We start from the raw sequence: 15,421 nt of genomic DNA, 5'->3' as shown, positions 1-15,421 counted from the left end.
TGGTTAAGGTGCAATGCATGTAAGTAAGTACACTGTATACTGCAAGGACCAGCAGTGCTTGTAACACAAAAAAATGTCCTGTTTGTCGAGTTTACCATGCAGCAGCATGCCGTTGTTTATGGATGAGCTTTTAAAAGGTGTTTTGCAGAGGAAATAGGAAAGGCTGCTCAAGGTGAAGTGCTATTTCTGGTGTGACGAGCACTGATACAGTGGACTGTGGGTGACAGTGCCAAAAGGAAGACCACAAAACATTCCACACAGTCCAGTATCTGTTTGGCACTGTCTTCAAAGGTCGCCATTAAAAAGGAGATAAAAAATAGCACACCAAGAAAACCTGCTTGCCATGTGCATGCGTAAGCATATAAAGATGATAGAGATGAATGATAGCTGTGTAAAACAATGAGTGCAACTGCTTAGGAGAACTAGTCAGCAGAAGAATATATATATATAAATGCCCGTACCGTTTTTATCTTAGCCTTATGACAAAGTGAAAACAGGAAAGCCCAACAATGCCCAGTGGAGTCAACTTTGACTGCATATAGTGATGAGGAAACCAAGGGAATGCATGAAATCAACACTTTTGCAATCCACCCACAATTGTCCGAAGTGTGCTCGAGCGCTCTCTTAATGACTTCAGAGAGTGTGATGCTGGATTCTCTCCATGCAATTACAGGCCAGACTGAACAGGCAGACAAAACAAATGCAAAGTAAGATTGTTTCTTCATTTCCTGACACTCACTGAAGTAGTGGAAAAGAGGTTCGATGATCACAATGCTGCTGACATTTCCAATTGCTCTCAATCCAATAGAGCGATCTAAAGTTGAAACCCATGTGTTGTTGTTGTAAGAGCATCAGGGGAGAGCTAGACTCCTGGCGCTCATGGACAAACCACACAAATCTCAGGGAGAGGTTTGTGTTCCTGTGCACGTGTCCCCAACAGCATGTACGAATTTTGAATCAACATTCAATTGCTAACACAGGTGAATGAACATCTGCTTCTATGCATGTCTGCATAATTAATCACACAATCTGACTTGCAACCGGTACAGGCTGAGTGACATACAGTGCAGCTGTATGGTTGGTTGGAGTGAAAGCCTGTTTTTGGCCCATGTTCTATGTGTATAGACTTACACTTATAAATGATATAGCCTAATTATTATAATTATTATTTATATATGATTATATTATATTTGTTATTATAAATTATAAGATGTAAATAAGAATTATGAAAGTGAATGAATAAATGTTGAAGCAAGCATGAGCCATCCATCAAAATCCTATAAAACATTTTGGATGGATTTTGTCGCAGAGCAGAGTATCCACTTCTTACACAGCATGCTGATTGCTCATGAACTGATACTACAGTACACTAAACATATGTTTGGATGTTGTTTCTTTTATTATCAGATCATATTATTAGATCAAAAGTGTGCGACATCTAAATAGATCATTTCAGCAAATTATTTTACTATCATCGACGTGATAACTAACACTCTACAGACAACAAGTGTGCCATATTTTGATGTCAAACAGAAATAGTGTGAAGCGCCAAAATCCTCAGACCTCTCTCCCGAACGCCGTGACGCGTTTTCCTTCCTTTCCCACCCAGAGGAGCGGAGTTTACTGAGAACACATAGCTCAGAGACTATTGAATGTCGTAGAAGCTTTTAGACTAAAAGACATCTCAGAAAATATCAGATCTTTCCTAAATGTGATTGTACGGATGTAACATCGGAATGATTGAGAGTGCCACTCTCATTGGCACAGTGGAATAATAATCTGGAAAGCGGACTTCATATCAATTCCAAAGTATTGGAATTATCCACAAATTTGCGGATTACAACAGAAAAACTGGAATTATGATTTACGTAATTTTACTTTCATGTTTTATCTCCACATCAGGTAATGATAGTTTTCATATTTACCCGTTGCTCCTTAGTAAATTAATAAAGTCTAGTGTGTTGTTGCAATCGTCAGTCTTAAACCCAGTGTACACAAGAAATCTAATTCGTATAATGGAATCTTACTCATATAGTGTCAGACTATACAGTTTACACACTTTGTAATGTTCAGCATTAGCCTATATATTGTGGTGAGGGGGATGCATTTGAGAACATGCGTAGACTTTAAACGGAATAGAAATTCATTGCTGACGGGTTTGAAATCGAATCTGGTATGAACTGTAGCAACGTTTGGTATTTCTTTATCACGCCTAACACGAACAGAACTCTTGCCTAGCTAAGATTAATATACTACTGCTATCAGAATACTTTCTTGATTAGTAAGGGCACACGCCAGCCCACAGTATCTGAAGTGGAATGTGATCTCTTGAGATTACCAGAGCTCATCCTTGTTTCCTACCATTGTTTTGGGGTCATATGCCTAGCAAAGGCATGTAGAGGAAGGGAATGGATGAAGAATGGAGAACAAGAGATTGAAAAGGAGCAGAAGCTACTGGTTGTAGACACATTGTTTACGAGTGAAAACAACTGGACTAAAATGTCTCTCTTATTTGGAACATTCAAAATATCTGTCACTGAAATAAAAATAAAGAAAATTGTTATAATTTGTATTGATTGTGTATGGTACTTACAGTAATATCATTTGGGATCATGGACAGGTGTTTTAAAGGATAATTTAATAATAGTTGATGTTGAAAATCATGAATAATAAAGGTTCACATAAGGTTCTCAGTAAAAACACTGCATGGTTAAAATCATTCATATCAAGAGATATTCATTAACATTGTCTTTTGTAGAATCGGTCATGGATCTCACCATGATCTCTAATCTGGAGCACAAGGGTCACATGCGCACCTTCACATGTGTCACTGGTGAGCGCGATCCCAGACATCTTTTGGAAATCAAGAAAGACCTCAGTATCATCAAGTATCCAAACCCACCGAAGTTCAAAGTGAATAGAGTGGCCAGTGTGGCCACCAGTGAGGTGGTGGCATCTGGCTTCAACAATATAGAGCAAATAGGCATTTTTTATTGCCATTCCACCCATGACTCCAACCGCCATACTGTGACTTTTATCAGCAACAACAAAGGTAGGAGGGAGCTTTGACAATGGTCAAGACAAACTTCAAATTATGTTTTGTCACTCTATTTGTGTCATAGTAAACACGTTTTATTTACATGAAACACAGGAGTATTGGTTCCAGCACAACTCTCCGTGACAGCCAATAAGGGAGGTTCGGTGGAATTGGTCATACATATCCATAACACAGACAGGAAAGAAGAGATCACATGGAAACATAATGGTAATAATATGTTCTCTTTCCTCCAAGTAAACAAAAAATATATTTTGAGGGCTGTGTATTGCTTTGTGGACTAAGTGGTTTAACTCTGTAATACCATGATGCTCCTCCATGTCCTGGTTACTCTATGGCCTGATTTCATAAGCTGATCAATTAAGCATTCCACCATTTTAGGTAACTTCTACTACACAACACATGTGCAAGAACGTGTAAACAATACAGCAAGGCTGACCTTAAACCACGTCACCGAGGAGAGTGCCGGCATCTACAGTGCCAACTTCATTGGTGACAGTATGGTGTATGGTACCAGTATGAGACTCATTGTGAGAGGTACAGAGCATTCCCCATTCTTCACCGTACTCAGCGCCAGTCACAACACCACTGCGTGTAGATGATACATGTTGATGCTGGAACTGAGGCTAACCACCCTGTTGTGTGAATGTCCTAGTTTGCCCAGGCAAGAAGTGGGGGCCCCACTGTGATCAGGAGTGCCCCGAGTGCCTCAACGGGGGGATGTGTCACGACAAGAGTGGAGACTGCATCTGCCCACCAGGGTTCATGGGAATGCGCTGTGAGACAGGTGGGTGTGGGGACTACAACCACAAAGGCTCATGTTTGAGGCAGGACACGGAGCTAGAACCATGTTTGAGACAGGACAAAGAGCTGTCTCCCACAAAGCTGGCGAGGGATAACTCCCTCTCCTGCTGTATTGTTTATACCTGAGTAATCAAGGTCCATTGTTTATAATGTTCGTGTGCATCCTAAAATGTCACTGTGTGGTCATCTGCAGCATGCCAGGAGGGGAAGTTTGGTCACAACTGTCAGGAATCATGTAATAAGATGATGGACTGCAAGGGATTGGGCTTCTGTCTGTTGGACCCTTACGGATGCACCTGTGCCAGTGGATGGCACGGAGCCCTCTGCAATGAAAGTAAGATCAGCGTGACCTTCTAGAACATACTGTTTATGCGGCAAATCTGTTGAAACACGTGCTGAGGTTTTTGAACTGTGTAAAGTACCTAATTAGTTCATAATAATTCTGTAATGAGGGAGTTAGATAGATATTGTCTAAGTTAAGCACTATATTCTCACTCTCATAATTCTCATCCAATATTTATTTAGTTATCAAAGGTTATCACAGGATGAGTGGAGATTATTGAGTAAGATTTCAACTTGTATGAAAAAGTGACTAATGCCTTCTGACAGAATGTCCTGATGGTATGTATGGAGCGGACTGTCGGCTGCGCTGTGACTGCAAGAACGGGGGAACCTGCAGCCCCTACAGCGGGTGCCAGTGCCAGACGGGGTGGCAGGGGCAGCACTGCGAGAAATCAGGTGAGAAATAAACATCAGCTTAGACACTTAATGCACTTATGGGAGAGGATAGGGGGGGCTGTCATTTTAGATTTGTCACAGGGTAGGACTCACATCCACATGAGTTCGTATTAAAAAAAATACTACTTTGATTACACAAACTACACCCCGACACAGTGTGTAGGTTACGGTGCAGTGTGCGGTTGCTGTTCGATGGCATTCAACAGTCCAGAGGCTGCTTGTGTTGGGTGGAGTTTGTGCTCATTACTCCTGCTGGTTTAGTTTGTGCTCATTATTCCTGCTGGTTTATTGCTTTCCTGTTGTTCTTAACACTCATCAGATACTCCTGCATCTGATACCCAGATGCTTGGAAAAGACTTTGATTTGATGTGGTTAATTAGACCTTACTAAGGCCATGTTCAAATAATATATGACGAGAAACCAACTAAACAGAGGAATGGCACTTTGTATATTTGTTTAACTATATCAGTATTATATAGTAGAACTGATATTTCCATTTCTGAAGAATAAGTACTGACATGCAATGTCACTTGGATTTAATTCGCACACAGCACTAGTCAGGTACTCTGTACTGTGAATTGCTTTCATTACAAGGTTTCTTTGATTACCTGATGAGGTCATTTCTAAATGTAAAGTAGTCTCAGTTGTTCAGCTGTCTGGTTGTCTCGCTCTGGTTTTCTAGAGCACGCCCCCCAGATCATCGAGATGGCCAGCAACCTGGAGTGGAACATGCACTCGAGTCCAACCATCACATGCTCAGCCTCGGGCAATCCCCCACCCAGGCACATGAGCATAGTGCTACGCAAGCTGGACAGCACGGAACTTCAGGTAAATGTGTGTGCGTGTGCGCAATGTGCATGCATGTGTGTGTGTGTGCAGGTGGGAGGGTGTAGTCCTATTCTTTTTTATATTAATTGCAAGCATTAACAGATGTTGTCCATGTTTTGTCATCAGCCTGTCCACACGACCACAAACTCAAACAAGAGCACTGCACATTTTGAGATCCCACGCTTGAATGCAGAGCATGGAGGCCTGTGGGAGTGCAGAGTGTCTACAAACGGTGGGCAGGACTCACGCAAGTTCAATCTAACTGTCAAAGGTGAGCAAGGATTTTGCTAATGTTTCATAATGGTCAAGAATATTTCTTTCAGTACTTTTACAGAAATGTCAGACAGAAATGCCAAATGACAAAAAATATTATTACAAATTTTATGAAAAGACACATTTAAAGATGGAAGGCATTATAGTCTAGTGTCTTGCTATTATCACCTATAATTCAGGGGTGAACATACATTATCTCAATAAACTATCATGGCAGTTCTACCCCTTCTTCCTTCACAGTCTGCTCTCATGGCACATGCCAAACCCTATAGGGTTGATAAATACTGGGATGCCTCTTGTGACAGAATCTGTATTCTTGATCCCTTCTCTTTTTCTACTCAGAACCACCATGTCCTACCACACCTCCAAAACTGCTGGAGAAGAAGAGCAAGCAGCTTGTGGTGATGCCTGTGGACACCTACAGAGGAGACGGACCCATCATCTCCACCAAACTCCTCTACAAACCAATGGACTCTGGGGACTCCTTCTCCTCCATTAGGGGTGAGTTCATGCAGAAGGCTCACTGAAGACGTTGTGCCATTATGCTTGTTTGGCCTACAATCTAGGAAGTATTAGTAGAAGCCTGTTACTAGCAGGAATAGCTGATCCCAAGTAGTGATGAAAGTAATTGCATGTTGCTTTACTGTGATTTATTGTACAGTTTTACTAAAGCATGACCTAATATAGTCCTGACCTTGGATTAGTCTGGAAATAGTAAGTCTTGCGGTGCTGGTTGCTTCTGAAGGCAACCCTTAAGGAATTTGTTAATGCAAGAGTGGCAACAATGAGCAATTCAAGATTAAAATGTTTTCTCATGAAGTGAAGTTCTCATAAATCTGTCCCTGTGTGACAAGGAAATAGTAAACGTAAAGAAAATGCCTGTGCATCTTCACAAATGTTTTTCTATTGAAAACACAAGTCATTTGTTTCAACATTAAAGTAACATTCCGGATCAATTGCTATTCACTAACGACATGCTAGCGGCTAAAACTAACGAAATCTCTTGAAATGTGCTGACTTTGACATTATGACAAACTAGTTAGTCAACAACAGTCAAACATCAAGCAAGTACAACACAAGACAAAGCAAAACGGCAAATAAGCTTCTTACTACTCGGCAGACAGTAGAAAGCCGGCCGGCTTCAGGCAAACCTACATTTAACAGTTTTATGCCTACGGACCCTGGTATGGCAATGGCATGGAGGCGATTCTCCATATTAAAAGTCATTGTAGTGCCCCAATTTTTTTCAAGCTGTTATTTTAAGCTGAAACTGCTTATCCTTACCCTAATCCTGAAGTATAATTGTTGCATAATGTTACTTTAAGGACCCATCAGAGATCCTTTTTTCTCTTTCCCTATATTGCAGTTTATAGCAGTGAGCCCATCCGACTGATGTACCTGCAGCCCTCCACAAGGTATCTTGTGAGGGTCCAGCTCACCAGGCCTGGAGAGGGAGGAGAGGGGGACATGGGACCAGAGGCCATCATGGAGACTGACTGTCCAGGTACTAGACATCAAAATCTGTCCAATAAATGCTACAGTGTACAAATCCAGGGCAGTCAGGGCAAGAGTGTGTAGTGAGTATAGTACGCTATATTGGTCAGTGTAGAGCAGAGAGGAAGAATCTTGGCATCTTAACTCATTCCATTTTGTTGGCCTGCTAGCTAGCAGCAGTGTTTAGCTGTGTGTCCTTCAAGTCGCACTGCTAGCTGCTGCTCGCTAGGCAACCAGTTGGACTGTACACTGATAGTTTGCCTGCTAGGTGCAAGTAGTTCTGCTAGCTGCTGGAGAATAAGCGGGAAGTGACCCAACCTGTCTGTGAGTGACCCAGGAGGAATGGCGGACTGCCTCTGACTGCATGTTCTGTGTCGTCAGAGCCCACGGCCAGGCCAGAGATCGATTTCAGCTCACTGGAGGGCCGTAATGCCACCGTCAGGTGGTCTCTGCCCAGAAGCCACGGCTCAGCCACTGGCTTTTTAGTTGAGTTCTCCGGACCCACAGGGAGGAAGCAGTGGGAGAAGCACATCCTGCTCAGTGTGCACTCCATCAATCTCCACAACCTGGAGTACCACCAGGACTACCGCGTGGTCGTCCGCTTGGTCAACTGTGGCAGTCTCGGGCCAGCCTCAAAGCCATACATCCTCCGTGTCAACAGCCAGGGTAACACTCCCCCTTTAACCATCCACGGCAGTGCCATTCTGGGCCGCACTCAGATGCCTGGGAGAGGTGCCTTTATGCTTTCTCCCAAGGTCCAATTCTGTAGCTGCATACTGAGAGAGAATAGAGCGGAAATCTCAGGGACTGAGGAAGATAGTCTTTTTCATCATAGCCATTAAAAAGTTACTAAATTACAGTAAAGGCTAAATTTCAGATTTACAAAAGCAAGTGCAGGAAAAGGAACTTTGAATTAAAATGTATGTGTAATCAAAGAGGATCCCCCCCTGTTGTAGTAACCTGTATGTGCCGTTTTGTGCCATTTCAGGGCCCTCTTCACCAAGGAACGTTCATGTTGAGCCCATTTCCTTCAACGCTGTGCGAGTCCAGTGGCAGCCCCCAGAGGACCCCAACGGGGGCATCATTAAGTACACCATTGAGTACCAACCTGTTGGCCAAGGGAGCCTGCACCTCTGGGTGGACACAGATGATGGCAATAAGACCACCAAGGAAATCAACGCCCTCAATGGCAGCACCAACTATCTGTTCAGGGTCAGGGCATCCTCGAAGGTGCCTGGTGAATGGAGCAAGTTTGTGGAAGCCAGGACCCAAGGAGATGGTGAGTGTCTCTGCAGAAAGAAAGAATGTAAAGAACCTTTGTTTATCATTACACAGGGTGTGAAAGATTTGTAAGGTTATACTGTATATGGAAAAGCGCTGTTAAGACAACCTTAATACTGCTTTGTCAGGGAATACACTTTTTGTTATGTATTTACAAAGCCTATGTCCGTGGCATTAGCAATGAGACCATAAGAGGAGCAAAGTTGTTGTAGTTGTTCAAGAGACAGTAAGGTGTTTTGCCTAAAACTAGCTAGCTAACTAGCTAGCTAACTAGCTAACAGCCGACCACCAACAACAGCATTGCATGCACTGATTAAAGCTATCTAGTTTGCTAGCTGATGTACAGTATATTTGGTTTTATGCCAGCTTTACTACATATGGCTAGACTGGAGGGTAAGAGGAAATGACAGGTGTGGCTATCTCCCGTTCACAAAACGCTGTACCATTAAATTGTATTTAAATTGAATTTGTTATAAAAACTAGATACTCATAAAAAATTGAGTTTTAATTAGATTTACCTTTTAAAGTAACACTTTACAACAATTTGACACTTTTTGAGGTATGGGTTTATAGGCAAACATAGGCAGCTTTCACAGCATGACATTTCCAGCTATACTGCCAAAAGACACCAGTTAGTGTGTTGGAAAGCTTCTATCAGTGTCAGCTGGGCTGTAAGTGGTGTTTGCAAAGTTTTTGCATGCTAGTTTTGGAACAGAACTTTAAAAGGAAAACATCTACACAATAGGTGGTCATATGAATGTAAGCAAGAGAGCACCTGTCTGTGTCTTCAGAGTTTCTTCATAGTATAAGCCTAATGTGCTAGAAAATCTCACACTCAGAGCATTTATGCACTATATTTAGAGATATACAATGCTTGTTTTACAAAACGTAGTGTCATGTAGAGCTAACTACAATGTATTAAAAGTGATTCGTAGACCCACGGTGGATGCCCCTCTGCTTGCACTGAGACAATAAACCATCTTGCTGCAGGTACACCCAGCTTTACTCCGACCACCCAGGGAGTGGTGAAGCTGGGAGGAGACAGCTATCAGCTTCTGGTGGCAGTGGTGGGCTCAGTGACCGTCACCTGTGTCACCATCCTCCTGGCCCTCCTGGTCCTCTTCTGCATACGCAAAAGTCTGCTCAAGCGTCGGCGCACTTTCACCTACCAGTCTGGATCGGTAAGCAGCCCACTGCTTTCTGCATAGTACTCACACACACACACACACACACACACACACACACACACACACACAGAGGCAAACATGCACTATTCTTAATAGATATCAGCAGTCTAACCACACACTTGCATTTGTCACCTCGTGGAGATAATGTCTTTCTCTCTGCACCTGCTCAGGGGGAGGAGACCATTCTGCAGTTCAACTCAGGTACCCTGACTCTGACCAGACGTCCAAAGCCCAACCCGGAGCCTTTGACCTACCCCATTCTTGATTGGGAAGACATCAAGTTTGAGGATGTCATCGGTGAGGGCAACTTTGGCCAAGTGATCAAGGCCATGATTAAGAATAAGGACGGCAATAAGATGAGCGCCGCCATAAAAATGCTGAAAGGTGAATCATGAGAGAGACACACAAAAAACACACAACTACACACACATAAAATATATATTATATATAAAACATATATACATACAAGATCATTCACATCAAGATGCATGAATGCATATGATTTTAACCGACCTCTCTCTCCTCCTCCTCTATATGTGTGTGTGTGGACGTCTGTGTCTCTTTTGTTTTTCTTGACTAGAGTTTGCCTCTGAGAACGATCACAGAGACTTTGCAGGAGAACTGGAGGTTCTTTGTAAGCTTGGCCAGCACACCAACATTATCAACCTCATTGGTGCCTGTGAGAATAGAGGTGAGAGCGCCATCCTGTGGGTATTTCTGGTACTTAGATATAGTCAACCAAAACTGACATTACAGACAAGATAAACATGAGGATCAATCTTTGTCTTGATTTTGTGAATCTTTTGGTGTGCAAGCATGCAGGAAAGACCTTCTATCTTTATTGTGGGCTTGACATTTGATTACATTCTTTTTTGGCATGCCAGCATCGCTACAGTTAGCGGAATCTGGACAATTATGTTTGTTTTGTATGTTCCTTTGCCATTATTTACAAAAACCTTCATATTCCATGGAACCAGAAGGAAATCAATTTTTGACTTACCCAACAGCTCCACTAAATACAGATTAGATTATTGCATAAGTGTACTGAAAGGGGGCCTTGGATAGAGAGTGGTTCTGAACAGTATTTGCTGAAGACATTTGTTTAGATGCATGCTCCATCCCAAGAAGTATTCTGAGAGCACTCTTTCTTTACCACATTCAGAGTTGTCTGACATACTTGTACATTCACAGGGTACCTCTACATTGCCATTGAGTACGCACCTTTCGGGAACCTGCTGGACTTCCTGAGAAAGAGCCGTGTCTTGGAGACAGACCCCGCCTTCGCCAAAGAGCATGGCACTGCCTCCACTCTTACCTCCCAACAGCTGCTTCAGTTTGCCGTTGATGTGGCAAATGGCATGCATTACCTTAGCGACAAACAGGTACGGCCTTGTGGCTGGTGTTACGGGGAGCAAGTATGTAGTGCTGTTTGAAATACAGCACAGGTTTTGGAGAAGGGAACTTTTTAATGAGATGAAGGCTAGAAAGCTAGATGTATTTATGAATGTATTTTAATGATTTCATTTTACGAGACAAATATTTTTTTACTACAAGTCTAGGTGGGCATAACATCTCTTAGGATAATACTATCAGCTTGGGTACTGTGTAGATCTTAATGTGATGCTGATTTAAAACCTTGTATGGCCTATCTTCTCTGTCTCCAGTTTATCCACAGAGACTTAGCCGCCAGAAATGTGCTGGTCGGGGAAAACCTGGTTGCCAAGATCGCTGATTTTGGTTTGTCTCGAGGAGAGGAGGTATATGTCAAGAAAACTATGGTAAGTGTGCCAATAGATTTCGAGATTTGACAGGTATCACATTTCTTGCTTAGAAATAGCATTTTCCCGTGGAATTGTAGCAGTGCATGTACTGTATGTTCAGCATTCGCCAGCAGGGGTCAGAAGAGGGACATTAGTAGATATTATTAACATTGCTGAGGGCTCCACTCTGTGTGCATGTGCGTATGAATTATTAAAGTCTACAACTATCTCTTTCTTCTTCTCTCAGGGAAGATTGCCTGTGCGATGGATGGCCATAGAGTCTCTGAATTACAGTGTCTACACCACAAAGAGTGATGTGTGAGTGTCTGGCACATCATCGATTCCCCAAAAAGTTGTCTTCGATTTATAACACAACTGTGTAACTCCGTCTGTTTAAACTCAACAGTGTTTCATTTATTTCTGTCATGGCCCTGATTTGCTGGTAAACAAAGCATTCATATTCTGACCTTGGAAGAGGTTTCTTCACAGAAATCTAAATGTAATTTCACACTAATATGAATGTTAGCAAAGATCTTTTCATTTGCTTTGTGGAACGTAATCAGGACCCCACCAAGGCTGTGTTTTCCGAGGCAGCTCAAACCAATATTCAGTAGTGTTTGTCCTCAGTTGTCAGTTGCCCTTTGATAACAGCATGAGCCAAACGTGTAAAAAAAAAAAAAAAAAAATCTAAAAGCTGAGGTGGCGGTTTGGTCTGCAGTATCACAACATATTAAACAGAGCATTAAACAGTGGTTTGATGTCATAGTGTGACCTCGGAATAGCCGTGTAAACAACAATTCATATTCCACTACAAAATGTACTATTCCACGCCCGATAAATTAGTGCAAAGGAACTGATAAAGTAAGCAAGGAAGTTGGATATGTAGACATACTTTGCCACAAGCCTGCAAACCCCCTGTCAAAAAACCTATTTTTATAGCCATGAGAACTGCTTGTTCAACAACCAAAGGAAGTTGGTGCCCCAAGGGTTGCCACCTCTTATTACACGTGACACTCAATTGAATATCACAGTAGACACAGACGAACAAACCAACAAACCGTTAAATGTTTAAAGCAAATAAAGTCTTAAAATAAAAATATCGAATAGCAGCAAAGCACGTTTTGTCTTGTCAAGTTCACAAACCCACTCTCAAATATTATTTCTCTCTCTTTCCCTCTCTCTGTCTATCTCTTTGTCCATTTCACTGTTTCCTCACCTGCCTTAGGTGGTCTTTTGGGGTCCTTCTCTGGGAGATTGTCAGCTTAGGTGAGCAAATGTCTGTCTTTTTTTTCAGTTTAGCGATACTAAGCTGACCATTTTTCCACTACTATAATTCACCAAGTGGATCTGATAGTGAGAACTGGCCTTGAGCAACAAGGATGATTATGATTATAACTTTAGGGAAAAAGGAAGTTTGTGTGCTTATGATGCTCATGTTGGCTCTGCTGGTATTGGTGTCATGATCAGTCTTTTCACATCTCTGTCTGTCTGTTGCTCTTAGGTGGAACACCATACTGTGGGATGACCTGTGCTGAGCTCTATGAGAAACTCCCACAGGGATTCAGAATGGAGCAACCTAAAAACTGTGACGATGAAGTGTAAATATACCCCCTCACACATTCTTACACAGACTCCATTGCAAGGCCAAGCTTGTCTGTAAATTTAAAACTGTTGACTAATCGATGATGCCGGCTAAATTCATGTTATCCCAGAAACTGTGTGCGCATTGTGAGGAGTGACTTTAAAATGTACATTAAAACAGTTAACAATCTTGATAAATAAAGGTGAGAGCTGAGGGTGGTTTTGTCTCCGCAGATATGAGCTGATGCGACAGTGCTGGAGAGATCGGCCGTACGAGCGACCGCCATTCTCACAAATCTCTGTGCAGCTCACCAGGATGCAAGAGGCAAGGAAGGTGAGGGACAAAACTCAACAGTTGAATGTAACAATTATTTACTTCTTCACAAGCTATACACTTATACCCAAATAAACATACCAGTAAGGCTGAACTCAAGGGTTGAAGCCTGACATTTTAATAAGGTTCCAATACTTGGCCAGACAGAGTATACAAGACTGTTGTCAGAAAATTAGGAAGCACAGATCAATGCATATGCTTATATTAATCACACATGATATGCTGTGTGGTCACAGCACATTCAATCTAGGCAAGAACTATGGATGTCAGTACATGATAATATGCAATTCAAGTTATGTCTCCCATTATCAGTATGCTCAAAACCTCACGTGTACATTTGTAGTCACTTGTCTTCTTTGCAGTATATTACTGTATATGTGTGGCAGTACCCAGGCAATACTTCTTCTAACTGTCTGTATATTTCACAGGCCTATGTGAACATGGCGCTCTTTGAGAACTTCACCTACGCCGGCATAGACGCCACTGCTGAAGAAGCCTGACTACCAGCCCCCCCAGTCCCTGAGAGGGTGCGCTGCTCGGGTAGGGGGCGTCGTGGCCGGACACCGCGCTACTGCCACCCCCCTGCAGCTCATGCCGAGGTCCATAACCGGCGCTCCACTCGGACCACCTGGCTCTAGACAGCAAACTGTGAAAGGACACTGACTCTCGGGGTCTCAGGGCCTCTCTGTGGAGCTGTCTGTCTCAGGTGTTGTGGATGGTTCTTGCCTCAGGAGCGTCTGTACATGGATAGGACTTCTCAAGCGACTCCCTGTGTTTGTGTTTTTGCCAGGCAACAGGGTCTGGGGGGGTACTCTGGTCACGAAACTCTGCTGTCCCCAACTATGGGCGACTTTTTCCTTTGTCTGAGATCAACATTATGGACATACGTTGGATAACACTTGACTCAAATCGGCAGAGGTGACTAAAGTCTCACAATGTAGCACTTAAGATAAATGGCATTTACAAAGTATACTGTATGAATGTATGTATGTTCTCTTCCTTCCTTCTGACTTGTGTATGCACTATAAAAGGCTTTGAAGCATATTATCCTACTGTACGTAGCCTTGTATACCATTTGAAGAAACGCAGACCAATTCCATTTCTCATGAACTGTATTATGGATGGAATTGGGATACTTTTGGATAGAGCATTTAGGCTGCCTATTTTTTTTAGAGGTATCTAATATAATAGGATAGGAATATAAAGGTAAATGTTCTCATGAATTTTCTTAATTAAATGATCTTTGTTGTGACTGGCCTCACTACAAAGTGAAATCAATGAACTCCTTTTCAAAATATGGTTGTTTTTTTTAGTAAGTGATTTGAATGAATGATTTGATTAGATGATTAGCATTTGTTGCGTCTGTGGTTAGATGAGCAAGAGCCAGTTGTGCAAGAGCTTATTGGGAGTGTTATCTACTTCTGATTCATAAGAACACTGAATTGTTAACATACTGTTTTTGGACGCAATACACCATCCCAATGCTTCCCCTGCTGTTCAAGAAAATATTTGTTCTCAACTCAGATTCTATGATCCATGCAGAATCTCTTGTCAGGCTGATGTACACAATGCTCTTCTTGCTCGCTCAATGTTATAGTAACTGCCTGCCATTAAGAATCCATTATCACCCACTTGCATATATGCACCCATACATGTGTTTGGAGACACAAGCACTCACACTCTCACACACACACACTCACTCACTCACTCACTCACTCACTCACTCACTCACTCACTCACTCACACACTCACACTCACACTCACACTCACACTCACACTCACACTCACACTCACACTCACACACTCACTCACACCAGAGTAAATAGTTAGGTTTTAGGGTTAGCTGAGGGCTGTTGTAGGACAGTGATGGACCAGTGTAAACTTAGACTCTTCCCTACTGCAAGTTACTGATCTGTCAGAGGATTTCCTCTGCACCAAGCCACAGAACCACAGATCCATAGCCTGTCATGCAGAGGGATGGCAGCACAGCTTCCTTAGAAAGCATTCACACACACACACACTCTCTCACACACACACTCTCTCACACACACACACACACACACACACACACACACACACACACAGA

The 15,421-nt window shown here is 42.5% G+C and overlaps 1 protein-coding gene across 2 annotated transcripts; it reads left to right on the top strand.

Annotated features, from left to right (window-relative positions):
• The first annotated feature begins 1,794 nt into the window (after nt 1–1,794).
• Nucleotides 1,795–14,488, top strand: tie1 (tyrosine kinase with immunoglobulin-like and EGF-like domains 1). Of its 2 annotated transcripts, XM_080860436.1 has the most exons (23): nt 1,795–1,902; nt 2,759–3,052; nt 3,152–3,265; nt 3,437–3,592; nt 3,711–3,842; nt 4,053–4,193; nt 4,469–4,597; nt 5,280–5,425; nt 5,552–5,696; nt 6,041–6,199; nt 7,065–7,202; nt 7,574–7,858; nt 8,181–8,471; nt 9,464–9,654; nt 9,831–10,044; nt 10,241–10,351; nt 10,852–11,042; nt 11,325–11,438; nt 11,668–11,738; nt 12,646–12,686; nt 12,922–13,018; nt 13,236–13,335; nt 13,764–14,488. In XM_080860436.1, exons 1-23 carry the CDS (start codon nt 1,860–1,862, stop codon nt 13,833–13,835), a joined length of 3,375 nt encoding a protein of 1,124 aa, XP_080716562.1. In that variant the 5' UTR covers nt 1,795–1,859; the 3' UTR covers nt 13,836–14,488. The 2 variants fall into 2 exon arrangements, with proteins under 2 accessions (XP_080716562.1, XP_080716563.1); XM_080860437.1 differs by lacking the exon at nt 7,574–7,858.
• The last annotated feature ends 933 nt before the right edge of the window (nt 14,489–15,421 follow it).

This window comes from Sprattus sprattus (genome assembly GCF_963457725.1).
Source record: "Sprattus sprattus genome assembly, chromosome: 2".
NCBI lineage: Eukaryota > Metazoa > Chordata > Actinopteri > Clupeiformes > Clupeidae > Sprattus > Sprattus sprattus.
This window is presented reverse-complemented; position numbering and strand designations above follow the sequence as displayed.

Excerpts from the sequence above, each read along its gene's own strand:
- tie1 (XM_080860436.1), top strand. The coding sequence starts at position 1,860 with ATGATTTACGTAATTTTACTTTCATGTTTTATCTCCACATCAG. Across the intron at positions 3,266-3,436 it reads GATCACATGGAAACATAATG|GTAACTTCTACTACACAACA; the intron begins GTAATAATATGT and ends CCACCATTTTAG. Across the intron at positions 11,439-11,667 it reads TATATGTCAAGAAAACTATG|GGAAGATTGCCTGTGCGATG; the intron begins GTAAGTGTGCCA and ends TTCTTCTCTCAG.